The following is a 26,636-nucleotide window of genomic DNA, read 5'->3' as shown; positions in this document are numbered from 1 at the left end:
TGTATAAATTCAGAACAAAACGTCAGTGCATGTATCCTCAAAGGCCAGCCATAAGAATACAAGACAACAAGCACATGCAAGCAAAAAGAACAACAGAACTCAGAAATGAGAGATACTCAGATGAAAGGCCTGGTTCTTCATGGGAGTAGTGAGAGGAGAATAGCACATAATGAAGGGGAGTCTAAATTCTGTTTTGCTAATCGGATTTCCGTATTACTGTGTTTTATACTCACATTGTAAAGCAACAAATTCAAAGTGCTGATAAATGTGCCATTGTTCTCTCTCACAGAAATAGCAGCTGATGACCTACAACAGAATTAGAAAACAAGCTACTGTAAAGATTAAAAAAAAATTATGTTTGTGTTTACATAACTTCAATGGGTTTTATTGTTAAAAATTCCACAAGCCATATCACAAGGAGTTAATTTGTGTGTTTGGGTTATAAAACACAGAAATAGGAATTTATAGTGGAAACACTGACAGAACCTTAAATATGGGGAAAGTAATGTATACTGCTGAAAACATGAATCAAGAAAATAATTAGCAGAGAAGCAAAGTGACAAAAAGGAAGCCATTTTCCATGATGTACAGCAACTACTCATGAAAAATATTCTCTTTTGCCCTCCATATTCATATGTTTACAAACTATTTCATGAAGAATTTCCATCTGTTTGTTGCTACCATTCTGTCATCAGAACACCTGAATTTTAAGGCAAGTTTTACATTAACTTAAGCGACAGATTCTTTCAGTGGTTCCCCACGTGCCCCCCTCCCCCCCACACTGCTGCAAGGCTAAATATCAGTATGTTGATAATACTGCTATGGCATTCATATATTTATGTGTATATATATGTGTATATATGCGCTTATGTTCATAAGGGAATGAAACACATAGAAATGAAAAGCACACTTACGAAGCAAGCTGGGTATTGTTAACCAAGTACTCCAGTGGATAGCTACAGCTAAATTTGTACAGAAGCCCAGGCAAATAGCTGATAATCGTTGGTGGGTCTGGCGTATCTATATAGCCTGAAACATTACCTATCTGTACCACTGAGGTATTCCCATAGGCATTGACACCTCGTGCTGAGGATACCTATTGAGGGAGAGAGAAAATTAATATTACCAGAAGATTAAGCATGGAGTAAGAGCTACCTAAGAACACTGATGCTTTAATTCATAATTCACCCAGAGATAAGTTTAGGAAATCCTTCAGAAATTAATTTGATTTGTCAACATCAAATTCCCTGTGTTCTATTTCTCACCTCCCCTGTGTCAGGAATACACAGTGCACAGTGGATACTGCTGTTCTTAAACACAAGACATGAGCACCATTTGAAAAGAGATGTGATGAACCCTGGAACCTTTTTTTTTTTTTTTTTTTTTTTTTGGTAGGCACTTTTTTTCTGAGCATTCCCAATCAATTCTCAAGACTTACTAGAAAAAGCTTAATGAACACTTCTACTATGGTTAAAAGATAATAGCTTAAAACGGGTTTCCATATGCAACAACAGAGTTGTTCCCCTAACAATTTTATTCACAGAAACAATACTTGGTCACTCTTGATATTTTTGTTTTTGACACATCAAAACCACTGCATTTTATAAGCAGATACAAGGCAAACAGTCGAACTTCAGGTCTGTGTTTGTGTCTATTTTATACATGTCTAATAAATTACTTGCAAAGAAACACTGTCAGAAATTCAAGAGTTGAAAGTCAAGTATTTAATATATGGTCAGATAATGCCTTATTTGAAGTTGCCAACAAAACCTTAATTCGGTTACCTGTATTCAGTATACCTCAGGACACCTATGCTCAATTCAGCAGCAGATGAGTATACTCATCTCAGTAGTATAGTCAAATTCAGTATACCTCAGGACACCTGTGCTATCCTATGTCACTCAGTAACAGGACACAGCTCACCAGAATCTCTGGTGCTTCCAGAAAACTGAAGAACACCGTTTCCTCCCGCTAGCATCCAGCCCTACTCCATCTGCAGCTACTGCTCTGAAAACAGCACAGTGGTGGCGTGTGAAATCAGCAGATAAACACGTCACAAATTACTTTCTCATTAGGGGCATATGCAACAGGGCCAAATAGGGTTGGCAGAGAACTTCAACTGTAGCATTTCTTTTGTATAACTGTATAAGCAGAACTGGCATTTTTAATAGCTTTTGAATACTGTTTCTTAAACTTTGGAAAGATACTCTATAGTGAAGAATTGGAGAGGGGTGCATGAGTCATAACATTTGGAACTGAGTAGCAGGGGATACACGACAGATATTCTGATTTCTTTGGCTACAGAAAAACCTAGTAGAAGACCGATATGTTTATGCACTTTCCCAATAATATACTTAACCATTGGCTAAATGGCAGCAAAGGGCAGAAAAACAGAATTCCTAGGATCTGTTCCTTGCTTAAAGAACAGTCTAGAGCATATAGTAAAATCGACTACAGCTCTATTTAGCCTTCCCCCACTCCCACAGAAAAATAAGAAGTTGTGCCTGCCATATTACAGACCTAGGTTTTATCCTCAGTTCTGTCTTAAATGCTAACTCTCTTTCCGTAATAGGAAAGGAAAGGTAAAAGGTCTTTGCTGTGAAACACAGCCAAAAATGCATGGGTTTGTACTACTCCAGTCAGAGGAAACCAAAGAGAGGGGCTTCCTGATCCTTCATCCTCTCCGTTTGTGACACAGCATGCATAAACTGAGGGAGAAGAGGAGGGAAATCTGGGGTTGTATTTTTAGCAGCTGCTACATTGCCTTGTATGCTCTGCAGTCTTGTGGGGGCCTCATGGGGAGCTCCAATTACTTGGAGTGTGAGTTCTTTTTTTTTTTTTTTTTTTTTTTTTTTTTTTTTTTTTAAACAGCAATCTCTTATGATTATAACCAAATAGGAAATTTCAGCAGTTTACAATGTGGCCAACTCCAAAGGGACAGCAAAAGGTTCCTACTTGTCAAATTTTTCTAGTCCAAGTCATGGAGGCTCTACAGCTTTTCAGAAAAACTGGGGAAAAAGAATTTTGAACTACCTGAACTAGTATTTGTTGAAATTTTAAAAGAAAACTCAGTCTGAGACAAATAGGTCACAGAGCAATACGGAACATTTCAGCCCAGTTTCACAAAGTTTAGGAAATCAAAGCAGGTGGTTTACTATGAAAAGTGGCAGGTACCTTTAAGTGTGACTAAAAATTCCTGCTAGAATAAACCTTAAAAATAATACATTTTTATACTTGTTTTTGTAAGTTATTCATAGATACTTTGATACAAGTCACCACTGTTTGTACAGTGTGATGTACACACAAACTGTACAATCCACCTCCTCCCTTGGTTTAGAAGGGTTGACACCTCACTTTTTTGTCATTCACAGGAATATAAGTTCACTGAAGGAAATGAAATTATATTGGTATGAAACAGACATTGGAAGTCAGCTCCTGGATCAGATTCTGGTTCTAAAAACTCATCTACAGCTAAAGATCGTATTTGATTATTAGCAGTACAAAGACGTTGGTTACCAACACACTAAGCAGCAATATAAATGCAGACACTGAAGTCACACCACCAGGCAAAAGACCGCAGCACAGACCGTGGCAGTGCATTAGTAAAGGATCAGAACTGAACATACGAATCTGAACTTCAGCTCTGTATCTTGGTGTTTTTGTGATTACATTTAATATTTTTGCCAAACAATATTCAAAATTTGATTTCAAATTTCTTTTTCTATTTTTTGCCAGGCAGTTCCATACGGAGCTGAGATCTTCCATGGACGTGCACGACCTCATAGGACTACTAGCAGTGATGCCTACTGTTAGCCTTCTCCATTGTAGGGTTCGGTATCTGGCCAGACTATGTCCCTTGTAACATTCAGCCTGAAATCAATGCCTTACCACAGAATGTAGATCTGTCAGCAAGGCCCTCTCAGAGGGCATGAAAGTAGGTACCCAGACCATAATTCTGACCTGATTAAACTAACTTAATCTTAAAAATACTGTTTTCATTTTCTGAATAGTTATTTGAAAAATTTTGGCAAAATTTAAAACATGCTCAGCAAAAGTTTAGATTTTTTTTTGGAAAAATTTATTTTTCTACTAAAAATTTATTACAATGAAAAATGTACTTTCTAACCAGAGGGCAAATTTGTCTCCTACCATATCTTCTAATTAGTAACCAAGATTATACATTAACAACTTTTGCTGTTTTTCTTTGACATACGCAATATATTGCTAATTGAACGAGACCATGTAAACATCATCTATCTGTAAAAGATCTAATGCTGGTCAGGGTATACACTCAACCTCATGCATTAACAGCAATGCTACAATTTCACTTGGATCTTGTCTTACCACTAAAGTGTTTCCGCAGGACTCCAAAGTACTCAGATTGATGATGAAAATGACCACTGCTGGAAAGGTGTTGTTATTGATGAACCCCCTGCAGTGAGCGTCCCCATGTTTCCCATTCAGTGCCAAATCTGTTTCAGAATAACCAGAAAAAAGAACCGTGCAAAAATTTATCTTCATAGTAATTGTCTGTACTCCACAGAAAACATTGATGTCTCGTTCAGCTGCAAGAAAAATACAGGAAAACACACTGTAAGAAGATGTATTTCAGCTAATTACCACATAATTATTGCAGCAGTGCTTTTGTAACTGGTGATCAAATCAATTTTTAGACTCCAGTGACAGCAAACTGCAAGTTATGACCCCACCCTAGTGATGGTCAAAACTGCATTATTCTGAAAAGCAGATTTATTTGACTGTACAACTCCACTAAAGAAAAAACAGAACTAAAACATGGTAACGTAGTCTACCATGCAACAAAACTACTTCTCCAAAATTCTCCAACAGCTCATTCGATAGTACATTCATAAACTGAAGCAATGCAACAGAGTAAAAAACAACAAGGGGTTAAATATTTGGAGTCTGACTAAACAGTCCCCTTCTGAAACAGTAATTCCCAGGGACTTGGAGAAACTCAGGAGACTGAGCTCTGCCTTCCAGCATACCCCTGCCAACACCTGGCATTGAAGCTGTGTGTGCTTGTCTGAGGTTGTCTAGAGTCCACTACAGTCTCAGGCTATACAGACTTCGAAGTACAATCAACAGCATATCAGAGCAATTTATTGTGGTATCTTCAAAGGTTTTTTTTTTCTTTTTAAGACTCATCAGCTTTAGCTTCAATGAAGAATCAGTTGCCTTTGAAAGACGATGATCAATACTACAAAGTGTCTTGCAATCTTTCATTCTGTACATTATGATGGCACAAAAGACCTAAAAAACCCAGCAATTATTACAACTGGTCAATTTCTGAACAACAGTAAACACTTCTAGGATGAAGAAGTTGGCCTTTTATTTGAAAATTCTGAAGACTGTTACATACTTGAATGGAAAAATGAAAGCATCGTATTAGGATATAGGAACAAGTGATCGTTTGTTTAGCTACAGAACAAGAAAAAGTAGCTTTACTTCAAACTCTTTTTTTTGCCTTTAGAGGATGAGGGTAGGGTTTTTTTTGTTAAGTTTCATTTTTTCTAGCGCTCCACAAAGTGACATATTTCATCAGGTTAAACACAAGCATTACTCCTTTATGTAACAACTCATTTATTGCATCTGCTTAAAGATTAAGTGCTATTAAAAGTGGCAGAACAACTTCAATCAATACCATACCATTAAGCTTGCCGAAATGAATTGTTTTGCTGCATTGCCACAACAGAGAGGAAATGAAGTCTCCATTACAACGAACTGGCTCTTCCCCCACGATAGAGGAACACAAGCAGTTTAATTCAGACAGCTTTAATGGTGGCTTTAAAGCCAAATCAAGTGCAGAAAATAACTGGCTAAACTCTGTCCTGAGCAATGTGGTCTTAAACATTACTCTTTTGGAGGTGAATTAGGCAGAAAGGTACTAGAGGCAAAGTAGGACTTCAAGTGATTTGGCATGAAATTTTCCTGGTTTGTACAAACATGTAATGCCATTCAGCTAACGTACAAAGGTTGAGAAGCCACGTGCCTTGGTATTCACCATATAGGGACTGTCATAACAACTTCATGGATATATTAAGGCAGAAGAGACAGAAGAGAAAAGGCGTATGGCAAAGGGAATGTGCCCTTACACTTATTTGGACCAATGCACAAGCAGTGAGATAGTAACAAATTGCAAATAGCAAGTGTAATATAAACTAGCCCACTTAATTCTATAACTCACTTCAAACCCTTTAAAAAGTAGGATATTACTTTTCTGTTAAGGCACCATTACCACTTGCAAATTATCCTTTGACACTAAGAGGAATAAGACCACACACACTATAAAAACCACCTCTGCACTATACAGGAGGATAAGCCACTGTACCAGTTTTACCTTTTCCCCCACTACTTTACAAGGGAGTACTGTTATAAAATTTGTCAATTCTGGAACTCAAAAATACACAGCATTTGTTCAGAAGTGTGTCTGAAACCAGATGCAAATGGAGATAATGTCACTCTAGATATTAAAAAGTCTTGCTCATTTCTCTTGAATTGTTAAAAATTACTCCTATATGAGTTTAAATGAAAATGCTTGGATTCTGTCTGTAAACACTTCTATTTTCTAAGCAACAGAGAGGAGAGATGCTTTGAAGGTTAGGTCACCCAGCTGAGACTTGACAGGGCCTTAAATATAACAGTCTCTGTCATAGAGTTTATGTAAGGACAAAGCACTTGGCCTCTTTCTGATACAAATCACACTGGCTCCAGTAATCACAGGGGTGCAGTATGCAAAACACAGTAGAATACATGAGGTACCTAGATACGAGGGTAACAGAGGCCATCCTGAATCAGGGAAGGACTCATTGCAACATAAGCCAAACGCAGACAGGTCTATTGCCCACTTCTGTTCTGGTTCCCCTCCACACATTGCCAAGAATTGCTCCAGAACAGACAGTGAAAAACTTATGGAAGCACAACAGCTGGCCAGAACATCCTGCGCCCCTTTTGGTGAAATCATGTGGTCAAAGATATTTATAGTTCAAAACCAGCTCTCTGCTCTGCATGAGCCTCCTCTTTGGTCAAACCACTGCTTTAGTAGTAAATTAAAATATGGCATATGTGGAAGAAGCTGCAACACCTATAGCAAAGCCCCCTGAATAAAATCGCTGGGTTCCCCATCTGAAGACAGTCCCACTGCTATGGTTCTGTTCTTCCAAAGCATTCCAATAGTTACGCTTTTACTGCGATGCAGAACTAAAGCCAAATTACAAATCATGAAATGCCGTCAGGAAACAAATGTATTCTTCTCCAGACAGCTCTCCAAAAATGGCAAGATTTGACCTTACTGCATACTCTCTAAAACACCTAACTTCCAGTATAAAAAGTCACAGAATTTTCTATCTACCAAATAACGTTTTCTTCAGTCCAGCTATTTCACACCTACACTCTAAAACAAACCCACAAAAAGCAGAAACAAAAGTCCTGCCTGATTAGTAATCATCTTATTTATGCAGCACCATCCCTGTGCAAGGGATGTCACCCAAACAATAAATGGTAAGAACACTATCAAATTAAAAGTGGATAAGCCATTGGCCCTTTGGTTCCTTTAGGAAGGCTTAATTTCTAATCTTTGCTGAAGACAAGCTTCCCAAACTTCTGTTCTTCGTGAAATCAATTTAAAGAAGGAAAAAAAAAAAAGAGGAAAACAACTTTAAAAGCAACAGCATCTCTGCTATCATCACCACAGACCTCAGCTAGAAAGTCCACTCTGAGTCCATGCTTGGAATTCATGTTGACGACAATGAAGATTTCTCATGCAGAACAAATAAAGACTAGGGAAAAAGAGTCATATCCATAACCAGGCTCTGGGCAGCATCACAACCTCAAGGATCCTTTTTGAAGCATTCTCCTTTCTGTCCTCTCATTCCCCACTCCGCTTACTTTCGAACTCTGAAAGCAGTCAGAGTTCAAGGTCTGAACTGAGTGCTGGGTATACTGAAAGTATAGCAACCCCCCCCCACGCCTTACCCAGCACAGGCTCTCTCACCCATCTTCTGGGGATCTTGAACCCATAAAATAGAGCTTCACCAACCCCACACAGCTCTGCTAGTCCCGCTGTATTACACAGCAATCCCTCCTGCAAATTGAAAATACCACCTGTCAAATTTCAGGACAGAAGTTTACTGACTTTTTTTTTAAAAAAAAAGAAATCTTCACACTGCATGCCTAACTTCAGGAGAATTACTCTTCCTTCCTAGCTCACAAAATCAGCACTAAAACAGTTAACTAAATTCCAGTCTTTGAATCTTTACTGCTTGAGAGTCACGAACAGGAAAGGGCATGGCTCAACTCTCAGCTCCTATGGGGAGGAATGGGAAAGGGACAAAGATTCAACATGGAATCCAACTTTTTTTTTTTTTTTTTTTTTTTTTTTTAAGGCAGGGGCTACTTGCAGTTCTTCTAACTGCCTACAGCTGCCATTCATGGGTATCACACTGCAAATATAAAGCCTTGATATAGAGCCACTGCAAAAATGATTAGTGCAAATGAAAAAAAACAGAGGAATCTGAACTTCCCTCCAGCTGCTGAAATCCTCTCAAGAAGCCTGAAACTAGAAAACAATTGCATGAAAAACTATGAAATATGGATCTGATGCAGAGCAGCACAATTCATTCACGCTTTTCCAGGCAAGCCCATAAAACTTTGCCTAAGAAGGGAAACTTACAGGCACGTTTGTGAAAGATCAGTTAAACAGTGATTTTTGTCAGGGATGGAGACAACCTATTTGATCTTCTTTGCATGTCCTGCATTTCTCTGCTCTCCATATTCACACCGTTTAACTGTAAGAATAATCAAACCCACTGTTGATCTTTATTTCCACAAAGCACCTAGCAGTATAGTGGTAACACAGGCAACAGTAAATACAGACTGTAGGCTTTCTGCTGACTCAGGTTTAATAAAAGAACTGATCCTGCCTGAAAAATCAAAGCTATTATTATTCAGAAAAACAACAACAGTGAAAGGTATTACAGCATAATAATATCACCACTAAACTGTTCAATTCAATCACTACCTCAGAAAAACAGGATGTGAATACCAGCCAGTATTTGCAGTATTATTATTCTGTCCAAGAAACAAAGGAAGGAAGAAGAACAAACCATGTAACAGAGGCTAAAACATCCTTTAGCCAAGTAAACTCTGACATACATATTGCTAAGTCTGAAATTTCATTTCCAATTTTCATTGTACGAACAGCTCTGGGCATGTAATGTCCCCAAGACAACGTAACTCCTGTTTTTTCACAAAGGTATGAGTGTACATCCCATTGCTTCACCTGTCTCTAACGACTAGCTTAATGATGAAGTGAGTCACTGAATTTTGCCTTCAACTACATCTTTCTCAAAATTAGACATATATTCATGTATTTCAATAAAAGGACATAGATTATATTACCTTACCCAGTTAAAACATGAAAAAATCCCAGTTATAAGTGTCAGACTCTTAAATTCATAATGAAGATTTCCAGCAGTGTGACCTCTGGTCTATTTTTTGGACAGAACAGAGCTCTGACAAAAGCAGGTCAAACCCCATTGGTGTCACAAAGTACTATTCATTAATATTAGTCTGAATTTGGCTCACTGTGCATTAAGAAGAAAAGTGCAACATTAGAGAAGTTTCATTGTCACTGAGATAGTTAACACTCATTTAATGTGAAGTCCTACCCCTAGGCACCACACAATTTAAAAGCTCTGTATTTAAAAATAATCACTACTTTGAACCAAGACAATAAAGAAGCCATTATAAAGAAGCCTATTAAACACTTACCAGGAAACCTGCTATGGAGGTTAGCATCACAGTTGTATCCATTGAACTGAGCAGTCACTGAAAGCACTTTAACTGTCAGCAGGAGCAGTAACCATACCTGTTCCATTGCAAAACCTAGCAAAACATTAGGTAGTTATTACACACATCTGTTCATTGCATTAAAGATGCTTACTGCAAACATTTAACCACTCAGGAGGTGATGGCCTCCAAAGGAGCTGGGAATAAAGCTCACAGACGTTTGAGAAAGAGGCCACAGGCAATAGGGCCCACTTCTCTGCTTCTGAATAATGGGTAACTTCTATCAACTTCTGTGGCTTTTAATTGTAACTTGCAGCAAAAGAGGTGGTAGTCCAGGATGGTATAAAAAGAAAATGAAAAAAACAAAACAAAACAAGAAACAATAACAAAAAAAAAACTTTAACATGTATTCACAGGTTAGGGAAGTGTTTACACATCAACAGCTTTTTTTTTTTTTTTTTTTTTTTTTGACATTTTAGTGTAAAAACCTTTTGAGAAAGAATGCTAAATTAGACGGAACAGTAATTAATTCTTCCAGGTCCTTAAAAACCATGCAGATAAATGGTTTGTTGTTTAATTCTCAGGCTCATGGACCTCAAGTAAATAATTCCATATCTAATGGCAAAAAATCTGGTCTTTGGAGCATGCAAGCAATCACATTGAGCTCACGTACAGAGCTAGCGTAAGAACTTTTATCTACTTGAATCATATCTGGCAACCAGACTAGAAGATCAAAACGAATGAGTTGTTAATGTCTTCAGTAATTACTCCACTTGGGAAGAAACCTCCAGGGTCCAGTACCTGGCACAACTGAAAATAAGTCTGATTCACATTATTTGTCATAAACGGCCCAAAGTATTAAGGGTTTTGTCCATGAATTTAAGTGTTACTGATTTTTTTTAATTTAGAGTATTTTATAATCATAGGAAACCTCTCTGCTGATCTGGAACCCAAATACAGCAGTTGCAAAATGTTGTTTTTCTGAACAGAAACCGAGCATCTTTATTTAGGAGGTTTGCTTTCTCTAACATTATAGATACAGACATGTTGATCATCACCTTTCTCTGAGTGGAGATCAAAACTCCTCATAAACTGCATAGACACAGAACACCTGAAGGCAGTCATACCTGGCATGGCAAGTGGCTATCATCACTGCTGAGAAGGGCCGGCAAGAGCACTGGGAGAGCATATTTGAGTCAAACCCTCATTCTTGTAACTGGATGTTTCATGGCTGCACAGGGGTCTGAGCTAAAGCTTACTGAAATTAACAGAGAGGCTTCCACTAGATTTCAGACCAAGATCACAGAGAACACAAACCCGGGATTTAAAGTCTTGTGTTGAGAGAGACTCATGTAGGACACTCTCCTAAATGCTCCTCGTCAGCAAACAACCCAGCTAGAACAAAGCACTGAGCCAACTCTACTAAAGAAGTCAAAAGGATGTCCAAACGTGACCAGCCATTCACTTCTCTGTAATTTTGCTTGGAAGTGCATGGAATAAAAATGGAGTGAGAACACCAGGCTCCTGCTAAGCATGCAGGTTTTGTCAGTCGGGTATAATTCTCACTATCCTATTGCAACACAAAAGTGCTTTTGGATATTTGCACAATTTCCAGATCAAAGTATGATCCATGGCACCAATCCAACCTCAATGAACTTCCAGAGCACCAAACGAAAGTCCTCTTTGACCCTCTGCTCTTTTTTCCATTAGATTCCTGTGGAGGCCGACAACATTTACAGGTAATGTTAATAAAGAGTTATGAAAACACATGCAAAGAAATAAAATTCTTAACTGGTTTGCTAAGAAACCTCTGCATTTTCATGATCTCCTAATCCTTTCCACTACTCACAGGTGGAGAAGTAGTTTTGTGCATTTTTTTTTAAACTATAAAAATTTGTATTCTATTTCAAAAGAACCACACTTTTCCTTTGGAAAACTGACATCTCTCTAGTGTACCAGAGCCTTACCTCTGCTTTACAAGAGTTACTTGGATAAAGTGGCTATTATTGTTCTGTTGTATATGGGCGAGCTTCCGATATCCATTACAATGGTAATAAATCAAGGGAGATTTACCAAGATATAAATCTGACTTCAGTTTCCTAACTGCCACAGTATTTTCTTGCTACCAAAAAAACAAAAACAAAAAAAAACTTCGAAAAGAATTTAATGACACTCACAAAACTTTAGCTATTATCATTTCAGATGAAAAGTAGAACTTACAGTAAATTCTAAAATTTTTAATTATTAAAGTTAACCTTTGCTGATGCATTTCAGAGGAAGGAGAGACCATTGCTAAGGAACAAAGCTTAATTAAGACATTAAGTATTTAGAGCGTTACTTCTCCAGCCATATCTAGAGTGAGTCAGACTAACACAACCATTAATTTTCTGCTTGCTTTCTGGCTATTGATTCATCTGCATATGGATCAATATGCAGATCTACATCACAAGTTGGGCTGAATCCTGCTCATTTTAGTTAAAAAATATATATATATTTAGGAACGTGCATTATTTATTCCTCTTGAGAAAACTGCATGGCCAGAAAGCACCCTAAGGCCACCCTTACCTATCCTTCCACCCAAAAGTAGATTCACCTATATTATTCAGCTATATTTATGTAATTCCTGTTTGTCCAGCCTGTTACTAAAGGCCTCCAGCAAACGATTTCTCAATTGAAAACACTAAATCCTCAGTCTCCCAGATGTATACAGCCATCCTAAGCAAAGGATTTGTACCATACTGATATTGCTGAATATCTGTCTCATCCAATTGAAGAAGAAAACACAAAGCTTTATCAAAATAGTAACAGGACACTGAAGTCTTATTGCTGGTACACAAACATGAAATGAAACTTCCACTTAGAAAAAAAGGGAAGGTAAATATTCAAGTGTCAGAAACAGGGTGGCTTACAATCCAGCAGCCAACACAGCCATGTGGAAGATATGTATTTGCCTTCATACCCACCCGTCCTTTAACATGACATGCAGTGTTCTTTAATCCTTTTTTTGAGGGGGGGGGGGGGAAAGCTTGGTGCTTCCCAAAAAAATGTTTCTTTCACCCAGCAGCAATATATTTGGCTGTTAAAAAGACAGTCAAAAAGACAGTTTCATGATTCGAAAGATGCTGGCACAATACTGCAAGGGAAATCTGACCCTTTCAGGATATGAAACTCTTAACAGACAAACCCACTCCAAGTTTCACCGATGTACACAGAGCTCTCATTTGTATTCTTCAGACGTCTTCTCCCATTCTTCTACACTAAGCATCTTCAAGGACCTTTTCATGTCTTCATAATCTACCATAATTTGTTTATGACACTCACTGTCATGCTTAGGAGCACTGAAATCACTTAATCTTTTCATAGCCACTTGAATCATTTTACTTCCAGATGTTTCCGCATCCACCCATCCATCTAAACATCTCTTCCAAAATAGGTTTGGCATTTCCTATTTAGGAAGGGAATTGTTCTTCCCATGGACTTGGAGATGAAGGTAAGGTTTTTGCATAGGACTTCCATTGACACCAACAGAAGTTCACCTGACAACTAATTCAAGCACTAGTGACAAAACAGATCTTTAAAGGCAGGGTACAGATAAAGAGACAGGGATTTAAAGACCTAATCAAACCTGGTTGGTTAATTAAATAATTTCATGAACTGTGATTTAGATTTCCAATACAATTGATTAAAACAAAAAAAAAACAGTCCAACATATTCAGGTTTCAATGCAATAAAATGACTAAATTTTCAGAATGCTGAAGTAGCCAGGTTATGAATCTCTACTGAATCAAAAATTATTTATATATTTAGCACTGAGTCATACTGCAGGTTTTACTTTTCTATGCTGCATGTCACTGAAGAGTACAAAGAGGTAACAGTTGCAACATACTCTCAATTTGATTTTTATCATTTTACAAAGCCTTGTTCCTGCTTTCACAAATTTTGCCATGTCAAAAAACCTGCACAAAATTTCATAATAAAGATGTTTATGATTTAAACAAAAGCCATTTTGCATTTGATTTAGTAACTGAATTTTGTGGAACACCAGTGGTTTTACCTGCCTAGACTCCCTCTTCTTCCCCTTCTCGTATCACCTGACATTTATTTCTCTTCTTCTCCCATCCTATCTTTATTAAGATCCAAAAGGATCCTCACAAATTTTCCATTATGAACAGCATTCACTACTGATTAGGCCCTACCTTTTTATCAGAATTCGTTTGTGAGCCAGTCCTGACTTCTGAATATAATCTATTTCACATTTTCATTATGAGAAGTTATAATCTATTGCTTGTTCTCCATCTTCCATTCACAGTGTGCAGCATTTCTACAAAATAACATGGTAATATTTATGCCTCCTTACTGAGTAAGACTTTCTAAAAGAGAATAGTTAATAGGAATAATGAAAATCCTACTGAAAGTAAGTTGCAGATGTGATAAACTCATGATGGAGTTTGCTGAAACATTTATAAGCACTTTCATACACATCTAGTAACTGCCTAATATTCCCTAATAAGGTACATTAGGTCTCTACAAGTAACAGAATAGAAATATTACTTCTACTCATAAAAAAAAAATTTCAAATAATTTATATTGTTCAGTGAGTACTGTTTCTCACAGTCATCTAATGATTAAATAGCTCGTCTTTTTGCTTTGTCCGTCTCACTGTCACACTTGCCTCTGCATCTGCACTCAATAGGTGTCAATTATGTTAACTGCGCCTTTTTCAGGTTTTCCAGAACTGCTTTTCTTCTAGACGTGCACTGGATCACTTGCCATCATCTAAAAATAGCTGGTGAATACAAACAGAAGAATAACCATCTACCTCAAGTCCTTCAGCATTGACACGTTTTAATTACAGGTTAACCGCCTCTTGTAACTTGTATATCCCACTAAAACTGATTATCCAAATCAAGTTTTCACTGCTGTCTTCCATTCCTTTACCTCTGTTCACCCTTGGCTCTTCTGATTCTGACAAAATAAGACTTGGAAATTTACAGTACCCATTCTGAACAATGCATCACCAAACAGTGATCCTCTCATTTTTCAAAAGGATTATTACAGAAATAAGGGCATGCCTGCACCTGAGATGTAAAGAATTTTTTAGGAAAGGTTTCAGCTACAAGCTTCCCTCTGTTTGAGGGCCATCTTTGGGGCCAAGACTTTGAAAAACACACACACTCCCCTACCTATTTGTATATAGCATTATATAGACATACCTATATCTATATCTAATATATATAAAATATATAGATGTATTGTATATATGACTATAGTATAGATCTAATATATATCATTTATCTATAACAGTATATATATATATTTTGCATATGTATATGTGTACACACACACACATATATGTATATATATAAAAACCTGAAGATCAGTACTTTTCTGACTGGAAGGCTACAAAACCTAGCCAGCAACATAGCTTAACCTGCAAACAGACTGGATGTCCCCGTCCCTCCGCAAGAAAGGGGAAATAGGTTGGTTTTGTTCTTTTAATAGGTAAACCAATCTCTATTTACCACCTATTCAGCACACGATTTTAGTTGTGTGCTGAATAGGTAGTAAACAGAAATTTTATTTAAACGTGACAGTTTTTACTCTACTCTTGAGATTTTATCAGTCCTGGATTAGCTCCATACTATTTCAGCTTTATAATTAACCTTGGGTCAAAGTTTGGAGCCCCTACTTAATCAAACCTCCGCTAGAACCAAATGGAAGCTTTACCTGAACAAAGACTAAATTATAACTAACATCTGAAATGCCAACAGGTTTTGTAAACAAAGCACATCCTTACGGAGATAGAGAAACAAATTTTTGGACAATTTCTTTTAAAAATAATATACAGAGTTTTTGTTTTACAAAACGTTTCCAAATTCTGGTTTACATTCCAGCCCCTTTGCAAGAACTGCTTTTGTACAGGATAAAAAAAAAACCAAAGGGAAAGAGACTTAATTCCCTGCAAACGGAAGCCACACTAAAAATACTAGATTTTAAGCTGGAAGGCAGTCAGTTTAGAAAGGTTTCAAACCTGGACCAGAGTGCTACATGGGAGGCTGAAATTCAAGACCATAAGCAGATTTATATGCAAGCAGTCCATAGTTTTCTTACAAATTGAAATGAAATATCCATTCTACACCTTGCTGAACAGCTAGATCTGGTTCCAAAAGCTACAGCTCAGTCTTTTTGTAGTCTATTAATGGTAATGGGAGTTACATGTGTATGTTGGGTGGATAATAGAAGCCAATATACCCACACATGGTTCAAAACAAAATCAGATACTATACTTCAGCATATGTGTCTCTGTTCATTACTACCATAAATTTTTGGATGCACTGAGGTTTTTTAATCTGGTCTGAAAAGAAATTATTAAACAACTAACTGCATATTTACAAGGTAAAAAGAGAAACAGTGATCAGATGAAGGACTATATGAAATATTTCCAAGAAATTTATCCAAAGTAGTACAGCACCTTCCAAGAAGCATTAACATCAGGCCAATTGTGAAATACAGTAATTAAAGCATAAAAATACTTCACAACTATTTGTGTAACAGGCCAGACATTCTGACTTACTACATCTGTATTTAAGATGCTTGAAATGAAGGAACAAATTGTTTGGCTGCTACTGTGTGCTAAACAGAGTTATTCTAGCTGTTTCCTACATCCATTAGTGAAATACTGATACTCTTCAAATGATGTTTCGGCTGCCTTTCCCTCATTCCATTCCAGATTTTACTATAGATATGTTTAGCAATGAAACAGTTGAATTCTACTTTAAATACTGCCAGAATACTTGTTTTGCTGTCCTACAAAGATTACTTGAATAGATTGTTTGGTTCTCTCTTCCTGCATTTCACAGAAAGTATTGCCAAAACTCATCCAGACATTTAAACAGCTTAAGGCCCCCAGAAATGCAAGTCTTTTACAAATTATACCCATCGTATCCTATATTAGCAGTAGGTAAGTGATACTATGTATCTGATAAGCTAAAAATTTCAAATTTACATTTGAAACTAGACGTTTCTCATTCCATGGTTCATAGGTGCCTCAATAAGATGTGAAAACACAGATCGACTTCAAAGTTTCAGAGATAAAAATGCAAAAAAACCAAAATTTCCTCAGTCACACAGGAAAGGCAGATTTCTATTCTGTTCTTCCAACCTGCATCAATTAATCACTGTTTCCCAGAGGAGATTCACACAGATATGAAGTGCAGAATATTGTCACTGAGAGCCAATATGAGGGGGAAAATGGGCTGAAGGAAGTGATTTATGGTCAAAGCACTGGACTCGAACTACAGAATTCTGAAAAGATTCTCCTCTCACTTCCACACTCTTCACATTCTCTACTGCATGGGGGGGGGGGGGGGGTAGAGGGGAGGAGGGAGGCATCAGCAGGAGACCTAGGAAAAAAGAAAGTTCAGTTTAAGATTTGGAGAGTGTTGCAGTGATCTGAAAAGATCATTTTAGCTCACACTTGGGGGTTCTTGACAAAGCAGTCTCATCTTCTTTTAGTCACTAAAACCCATATGGACTGACTTTTTAACTCTAAACTTTTTTTTAAAAAAGAAAAAAAAACAACTCTTGTGTGTTGAAAGCTAGATCCTTCAGTATAACTTTGGTTGATCCAACAAGAAATGCCAAGAATATAAACTTACTGCAAACAAACAGATATCCCATTAAAGTCACTGCATACCTGACTGATATATCATAGAACTACACTAAAAATCAGTTTGGATTTTCCAGTCACCACTTTAGCCACAGAATATCATAAACAAGAAAAGAAAAAAAAATCTACAGTTACCAGTTAAAATTAACCAATTACGAAACAAGGATCATCCTGTAACCACCTGTCATACATCACACCCATCTACACACTGGATATTACATATAGAAGTATCTGTAATGAACAAGATGGCTACTGTGTTTTTAAAAGTTGGTTAACTAAAAGTTTGGTTAATTAATCTGATATTGAGAGAAATAAGTGAGCTGACTTTGCTCTCTTGCACCTGTTTTATATTGTGTTCCTTTGTCAATTTTAGCAGAGACATTCCAATTTAAAAATCAGTAGGAGACTAAAGTCCAGGATCTTTAGACTGACATGTACAAGCAACAACCAACCAACCCTGTACAGGCAAACCAAGAGCGTCCCTAGATCCTGGCATGAACAGGTTGCTTCTAAGCTTAAAATACATTCTCAAAGCACATACATTCAGTCTATCGATTTTCTTCTCAGACCACTGAACATTATGGTGGTCCTATTAGCTAGCAAATTTACAGAGACCATCACATCATTTGATATAGGCCACTAAAGAGTCATCAGATGCTAATGGCCTTCAGTTGCCTCTAACCATGGTCTGGATTCAAAGCCACTGATCTAGTAATGAGGCTCTCTTAATCCTATTGCCTGTCCCAGGAGCCTTGCAGTCACATGGGCAGATAAAGATCTAAATGAGCATCACTCTACTTAATTACTCTTTTTATGCTTTTTGAAGAGAGCAATATAAATATAAGTCTTTAGTAAATAATGTTTGATGTCACTGGCAAGTAGATTATATTGCAGCCATCTGTTTGCAGCTTGAAAAGTTACCATTAAAATAAGTCTTCCCTGACAAAAAGTAGCAACAGTTTATGGCATCAGGATGACTTCAATTTCCCTACTTTAGGGACAGAAATTATGCAATGAAGTTGTAGAAGACTACTGTAGTACAGTATAGCCTTATCTAATCCTTAAAAGTTAAACAAGTTTGGGATAAACAATGCTGCTAATCTCTCACTCTAAGAAAGTACCTAATATCACGGGTTACCTTTGAAATCAGAGCACATGAACGGTGTTCCCAGGTTTATATTTAAAAAGAGACAAAAATTTCTACTGTGAAATAGAAAAGATTCATTTACGGATACGTCTTTCAAATGAAATATTTCTTTCAATATTTCACCTCAAAGAGGCAAAACACAGTCTGATGTAATTTTCAAGCCAAACTAAAACAAGCCTGAGGGATACCGCTCAAGACCTAGATGAAAGAAAACAAAGCATGTCATGCACTGATAAAGTATTCTTTGATCAAGAGCACACAAGCAGGGCCAACAGTCCCATCTTTTGCTGCTCACAGACCATGACAAAATTTCCTTTCACAGTACACACAGCAAATTGCAGTAACTATGTCAATTTGGACTGTATCAGTTCATCAGCTTAACCACAGACTTGATTTCAAATCCCAGTATCTTCACTCAAGAATATAGTCATTATTATCACTTTAAAAAAAAAAGGAAAAAAGGTGGAGCAATTATCACGTCCAGTCACCTTTGTGACCAGAGACAGTGTCATTTCCATTAAGTGAACTCATGTCATTCGATTGCAGTGGGAGCCAGATAAGAAGTCTCACTTATCAAAATTTTTCTCCATCAATGCAATGATTATGAGAACAGGCAGACTGACACCACGAGCTGGATAACATTGTCTCTCTCAAGCAATTGTTTCCCTCCTGAAAGCACTGAGAGTGCGTTTGACATGCATTGGTAACCTCAGCACTGCAAGGGGTTCCTAACCATCCTCCCCTTACATTAATAGTATGGGTCTGGTCTGGGTACTTTTAAATAAAAGCTAAGTTGAGAAAGAAATAACACCTCTCTTCACAGTTGGATGCTAATTTACCTTCCTGTTTTCATCAGCTGTTCCCTGCAAACTTCTTCCCTGACCAACTCCCACTGAGATTTCCCAGCGAGGTTAACCTTGCCTGACAAGTGATAAAAAGAGAAAAAAAAAGTAAAGAATAATATGACTTTTACCAATATTTTAGTTAAGTTCTAGGTGGCTGACATGGTGGGCACTTACCCAAATTCCCTGTAGCTGTTGAGTCAGCTGTACTCCATCTATCCTGTGCTCCTGCATGTGATCAAGTGTTGAACTTCTCTGCCTTGCAGAACTTTTTCAGAAAACGCTCTGAGCCTGCGGATGGGGAAGAAGAGACTCATTATGAAAAATCTTTTTAAAATAGGCCTGGATTTTAGATGGGAAAATTTGACAGGTCTCAGAATACTTTACAAGTCTGTTTATCACCAGACTGAAACCTGAGCAGGATCTTTATGGTAGCTTTTTTCAGTCCTCCACCTCTTTTTTTTCTTGCAGCCTTTTGATCTCCTTCTTTCCACTGTATGAAGATCTCCAGAGGTCCATATGGGGCAAACAATCAACCTGGAGAAATTATTCTGTCATCAGCTTGTTGAGGGAAAACCTTGTCTGCTTAAAAAGAGGGGTGGGAGGAAAGAGAGAGAGAAGCACCGAGATAGGATCAGTAACTAGTCTGCAAGGTTATCAATGTCCCGTTGTGTGCTGTGAGAAGTGCCTAGCTTTTTCAGTTCTGGGTTAAATTCACAGTACAAAACAAAACAAAAGCAAAGACAGCGATATTTCACGCTGTGATGAAAATGTGATATGGGGGTGTCATCGTGAATACAGGTGTCAACAGAATGATAATTACTAACAGGACATCAGTGCACACAAAGCCAAGTCCACACAAAAGCAAAGATCAAGCTGCTAGAAACTGAGCCTGCTTCATAACATCTACTCCTGTATCTCTGGAATTTAAGGGGGGGAGGGGTGTTTAACTCCCTTTTGTTGCATTAGGTTTTTTTCTTCCTCCTGCCTCCTTTCGTCCCCTCCCTTCAGTTTTAATTTCAGCTGTCTATGCCTGGAAGCTATAGTTATGCTTTGGCCAGGGAAAATGGTAGTTCACAGCCCTTGGCACCACAGAGAGAGCTTTGAGGTGTCTGGATTTGTTGGAGCTTAGAGTGTTTTTTAGAACAGAAAAGCCCCGTTTCTGCCATGCCTGCACTTAGGCCAGATCCTCTTAAACATCAAAGCACTACTGAGTGCACACTGCACATTCATGGTAACCCTGGCAAGTCCTTAAGAGCAGCGGTGACAGAATGTACAGTGACATAAAGCACTGATCTCCTTCTCATAAACCTACTATGTCAGGACACTAACAGAAGCAAGAAAGCGGATTTTCCCTTTAAAATTGGAGTGTCCCACAGAGGCACTAGCCTTGGTAAAGGACTGCTACAAGAACTCCCAAAGACCAAGTCTGCATGTCCCCTACCTGCTCCCAGTTTCTCTGGAAACTGTGGGAGTGCTTCTATGCCCTTTCCTAAGCTACCCCTCCTTCCGCCCCTGCCAACCCATCATCTCCACCCACCACCACACAGAAGAGCAGTAGCCTTGTCTCCTAGTAGTACTTTCTGCATCTTGAGGGGAGCTGGGGAGGAGCAATTTCTGTCATCTTCCTCCTAGTCCTGAAGGGGGTAGCCCCTTCACGAACTTCATGCTGTGTACCATGGGAATGCCAGGTCACACCCGAGCACTTGAGATTCAGACAAGTCACAGGAAAGCCCAATGCTGTCCTCTTACTCAGAGAGCCAGAGCTTTCGCTGTTTCCAGCAGGAGTTTTGCTCCAGAGAAGATCCAGTCCATAAGAATACATTATGGAGAACTCAGGCACCAAAGAGCTCTTTTCCTCCACAAATGTCTAGCCCTTCATTCAGGCACATACCCTGTAATGCTAATGTTGGTTTGGCTGCGTAAGGACTCAAAAACTAAACCTGACCTTACGATACGACTAATGGAATACAGCCTTGTCTAGGGCAGCCTTGGACTAATAAAAAGATGAACCAAGGGAAATGCAGCTGTGAAAGATTCCACACTTTTACTTCATATTAAGTGTTCAGGCAGATTTGATATCTCATCACATAAATCCACAATGAAGTACCTCAGTGTAACATCAGTTCCATAAACAAGAGCATTTAAAGTACTGTCTGCCCTTGAGTAGGTTTCCAGAACACGAACCTTCTGATGTATTTTTTAAGATGCATTTAGTATCAAAAACCATCCCACACCTTTTGGCAAGATTATTAAAAACATCAAATCATCTTAAGACACAACCTGCAGTTCCTCTCCATTGTCACTGACAGCAAGGCCGGCTTCTGCAACATTTGGGCTGCTTCCCTTCGCAGGGGCATGAAGGCAATGAAATACTAGGCCAGCTTCAGAGCGATCACCTCATCTTCTCTTGCAGACTACGCTGTTCAACAGACGAGACAATGCTCCAGGCTTCAGGACAGGTGCTGCCAGCCTGAGAGGCACCCACAAAGCTGGCCATCTCGGCAGCTATGTACAGAGGAATGGTGGCTGCATGCTTCTGGGAGGCCTAATTCTTGCTACAGGCTGCAGCAGCTTCAGAGCAGCTTGGCTGAGGTGAACACACTTCCATCTGCATACTTGCGAGTAGAAACAGGTTAAAAGCCAGCTGGGCAGTCAGTGCAGCTTAAGGTGGCTGCATCACTGCCTTCTGTAGCCAGCAAGCTCAGCCTTCCTCCTGGCAGGCTAAGGCCCTTTGAAGATTTATCAGCTACGCAGTCCATCATACACTCCTATGAAAATTATTGCTGACATTTACCAAGAAGCATATTTTGAGAGAGGGTAAGCGCAGTTAGCTGTGTGTTCTCATCCCCAAACAGACCACACAGTTTGCAACTGCAGCAGTTCAGCCCTCAATCTAATAAAGTTTCATCGGAAAGAGGAAAACCAGCCCCAGCATGTTCCAACAGTATTTAACTGCACTCGTTATTTATAGAAAGTAATCGACAAACCCTTGTACCTCATAGAAACAGGCACTTCACCACTACCCGACTGTACTATAAACGATCTAAAGAATATGCTGCATGCATCCATAAAATCCAAGCTTCTGTTTCAAGTTCTCTATAAAAAATGGTATTCAGTAATTCCATAGCTATATAGCATGTTATTTATCTACTCTTTAAATTTAAAATGAAAAATTCCTGTATCCATTAACATGAAAGAATAAAACAAACCTGAGTACTTCACCATTATTCCTTGGAGGAATCTCCCCCCAAGTATTTGATTCTCTAATCTTACACAACTTACTTGTAGAGAAATGATTTTCACCATGTGAAATATTCAATAGTTTTGCAAGTGTTGTTCAGCACGATTTCAAACAGTTATTCTGGCCAGAACAAATAAGGGCATAATGCTATGAATATATCAGGTAAAAAGCAAAATATGTTTACTCAACACAGCTTTCCAAATGTACTTCATTAGGACTATAACACATCCTGCGCATTTCAAATTCTACATCTGTCTCCATTCCACAAATTTCTTTGCCTGTCTCACTATTTATTTTGTACATTATTTGATACTTCTAAACAATAATTTTAGAGGATTTTTGCATATGGTCTGATTAAAAGTTTTAGCCTTTACTATCTGAGCTTTCTCTTTTTCAGTAGAAAGACGAATGCATAAGCAAACCTACTTCTCCTCCTCTCTCCTCCAGAAAGGCCTCATTCACCCACAATTTGCTGCTGACATCCACGTATCTGTAAGGAGGTAGACCAGCCACAAGAAGATGATCCAAAAAATCAAAAACCTCAATGGGAAAAGAAAACATCCCAAGAGGACAAGTGCAAAAATTCTTATCCACAGAATCAGAATAGATGGAGTTGGAAGGGGCCTCTGGGGATCATCTAGTCCAAACTCCTCGCTCCAGCAAGGTCAGCTAGAGCAGGCTGCCAAGGATCTTGACCAGACAGCTTTTTAGCACCTCCAAGGAAGGAGAATCCACAACCTCTCCCAGTCCGGCACTCAGTCACCCTCACGGTAAGAAAGTTTCTTCCCTTATGTTCAGGCAGAACTTCCTACCTTTCAGTGTGTACCCACTGCCTCTTGCCCTGTCACCAGGCACCACTGAGAAGAGTCTGCCTCCATCTTCTTTACACCCTCCCTTCAGATATTTACAGGCATTGATAAGATCCAGCTGGGCCTTCTCTTCTTCAAGCTCCACAGTCCCAGCTTTCTCACCTCTCCTGAGAAATGCTCCAGTCCCTTAATCATCTTTGATGCTCTTTGCTATGCCCACTCCAGAAACTCCATGTCTCTCTTGTACTACAGAGCCCAGACCTGGACACAGCACTCCAGACGTGGCCTCACCAGGGCTGAGGAGAGGGGAAGGATCACCTCCCTCTACCTGGTGGCTATGTTCTTACTAATGCAGCCCAGGATACCATTGGCCTTCTTCATCACAAGGGTGCATTGCTGGCTCATATTCAAGTTGTCCACCAGGACCCCCAGGTCCTTCTCTGCAAAGCTGCTTTCCAGCAGGTCAGGCCACAGCCTGTACTGGGGCATGGGGTTCTTTCTCCCCAGGTGCAGGACTTGACACTTCCCATTGCTGAACTTCATGAGGTTCCTCTGCCCTTTTCTCTAGCCTGTTGAAGTCCCTCTGACTGGCAGCACAACCATATGGTTTACCAGCCACTCCTTCCAGTTTTGTGTGATCCATATGCATGTTAAATTCTAGTGCTGATTCGTCCATGATATAATTTCAGAGTTTGCCACATTTACATTTCTCTTAAGATGACAAAAAAGTGCATTTTTTTTCTTTTTTTAAACTTTAATCAGCAAAAGAAAATCTTTCCTTATGCTATTTCACCACTATCATCTACTATAAAGCTGTGGAAATATCCTAGCTTTTCCTTTGTTAGGTTTAAGCCACTATTAGAACATTGCCATGAAATATGAAATTCCATAAAACTCAGGTAGACTGGTAGCTTTCTAAGCACAGAATACAAATAAGGACTATTGCAAAACAAAATATTCTTTAATTCTACAACTCACATGAAGCTCCCATGCTTGGTTTAAGAGTGAAACATTCTTAGGGAGGACTCTGCCTTGTTGGGAATTGGTTCTGAAGGCGCACAGTGATTGCCGGAGGGTACAGAAAATTAATTCTGCAATGTAAACAAATTTTTAAGTGAACAATTTAACCAAAATGTATTTCCATTGTTTAGGAACAGAGAAATTCTGATACATGAACAGACAAGTAGTTTATCTGAACCTGTGCCTTGTCTACAATATAGCCCAATGCCAAATGCTTCAAGGAAAAAAGCTCATGAAAAACACATGCTGAAATTACATCACCTGAAAAAACAAACAAACAAACAAACCTTTCCCACAAAAACACTGACAGAAAGTGACTTATATCTGGAACTGGAGAATAACAATATACCTTACACCTTTTACTGCACAATGCAATAACTTCACACATTGTCATTCCGTCTCCTTTAAATCACAGCCAAGTATTTTAATATCATTAGTAAAATGTCCCTGTAAGGCTACTTACATTCTGCTTTCAGTGCTGTCTACTAGTTCTTAAGTTAGCATAGATGCTAAGCAGACGTGGTCTCACAGCTTTCCTCTCTAGATATTATCATTATCAATATATAGCTACTATATCCCCTCCGCCCAACCTCTTTTCCAGCCAGGCTTACACTGGCACTTTCAATTCTCCTTATAATGAAATTTTGGAGACCTCTAAACATTTCATGCTCCAACTCCAGCTGCTTTGTCTCTCTCATATTTGTATTTATTTGTATTTAAAAATCTACACACTTTTGCTTTTCTACTCATTTCTCAGTATTAAGCCCTTTGGGACAAGCAACTCACACTACTACCCGGGTTTCTTTTCTAAATCATCAGATTTATTTAGAACCCAGTAAACGCAGACAAGCAGCTTATGTTATTCTTTCTATACCCAATCAGTGCAGATTGTATCTGCAAGAAAATATACATACCGCATGAGAAATATCTCTCCATTATGATCAGATATAACCATACAAAAACATGGCTTAAAAACTGTAATGTATATTTACACTACTGACATCTAGAGAGAGTACGTATCAGTCCTAAATAACTGAACAGCATTCAACCTCTGAGCCAGCTAGTTCACCACTTACCTTGCCGAAACAATTGTCATTTAAATCTCACTCTAATGCAAACTGTTAGTGGAACATGGAGAACACGTGAGAAAAATGATCATGAAATTATACTCACACTGAAATATCACAGAGAGCCCAAATGCAACTTATACAGAGTTTTACTAAAAGCAACAATGTGACCTGAATTGATTATAAATAATCCTGACATCACTCACTTCATCTAGGTAAAGACTACAGGTGCATAAATCCCTGCTAGTCATACTAACACACAACAACATACATAGAAGGACTAACATGTTTTAGTATCAGCAGAAGTAAACTTGAACAAGGAACAGTTGTGGTAACAAATTGTGAATCACATTTAAGAAAACAAAAAACAACAAAAACACCACAAGAATAATTCCAGCTTCTCTGGCTTTATGAACACCTGCCTGTCAGAGGCAACAAATACATTCTCTCAGTGCTTTAGAACAGCATTAAAAACAGTAAGTTTCTTGCATTAAAACTCCTCTTCATTTCACAATTTGCTTCCTTTTTGTTTCTTGACCTATAGGCCCATAGCCACAGAATCTACATCCAGCTTCATATGTGAGCTTCAGCTCACCTGAAGGGTGTTTTGAAAAAGAGTTTTCATGTTGACCATAACAGAGCTGACAGTCAGCTGCAAAAACAAATCTGGAATTAAACTTCCTCTTGGATTAGGGATAGTCTTAGCCAGAATTTTGCTTTTTCCTCAAATCTAACAAAAATTAAAATGATTTTCTTACCAAATACTTGCCATCTCATCTTTACACACAGAAAATTACACTGTCCCAACACACACACTTTTTATATAAAGTTTGTTTTTAAACCATGGTGGTTCCAACAACACTTCCAAATATACATACACTTTAAAGTTAGATTAACTCTAAACATTAGTCTCCAATTTTTAATTGCAAGAGACTCCTTTTTGAACCCATTCCCAACTCCCAGTCTAACCCACACGCCATATTCCTCTCCTTTAATACACAGTTTATATTTATAGTCTTTCACTAATTTGA

General features: G+C 38.4%; 1 protein-coding gene across 1 annotated transcript in view; it reads right to left on the bottom strand.

Moving 5' to 3' along the window:
- ZPLD1 (zona pellucida like domain containing 1) overlaps positions 1–22,104 on the bottom strand; it is a 34,926-nt gene extending 12,822 nt beyond the window's left edge. The window contains exons 1-7 of the mRNA XM_064521582.1: positions 21,749–22,104; positions 19,919–20,047; positions 19,643–19,756; positions 9,790–9,903; positions 4,345–4,565; positions 915–1,096; positions 234–306 (exon numbers count right to left, since the gene is read on the bottom strand). Coding sequence (XP_064377652.1) covers positions 234–306; positions 915–1,096; positions 4,345–4,565; positions 9,790–9,895 — 582 coding nt within the window. The 5' untranslated portion in view covers positions 9,896–9,903; positions 19,643–19,756; positions 19,919–20,047; positions 21,749–22,104. The remainder of the gene's footprint in view (positions 1–233; positions 307–914; positions 1,097–4,344; positions 4,566–9,789; positions 9,904–19,642; positions 19,757–19,918; positions 20,048–21,748) is intronic.
- Between the last annotated feature and the right edge of the window lie 4,532 nt (positions 22,105–26,636).

This window comes from Dromaius novaehollandiae, chromosome 1, assembly GCF_036370855.1.
Source record: "Dromaius novaehollandiae isolate bDroNov1 chromosome 1, bDroNov1.hap1, whole genome shotgun sequence".
NCBI lineage: Eukaryota > Metazoa > Chordata > Aves > Casuariiformes > Dromaiidae > Dromaius > Dromaius novaehollandiae.
Note: the sequence above shows the minus strand (reverse complement) of the source record. Positions and strands in the feature narration are given on the sequence as shown.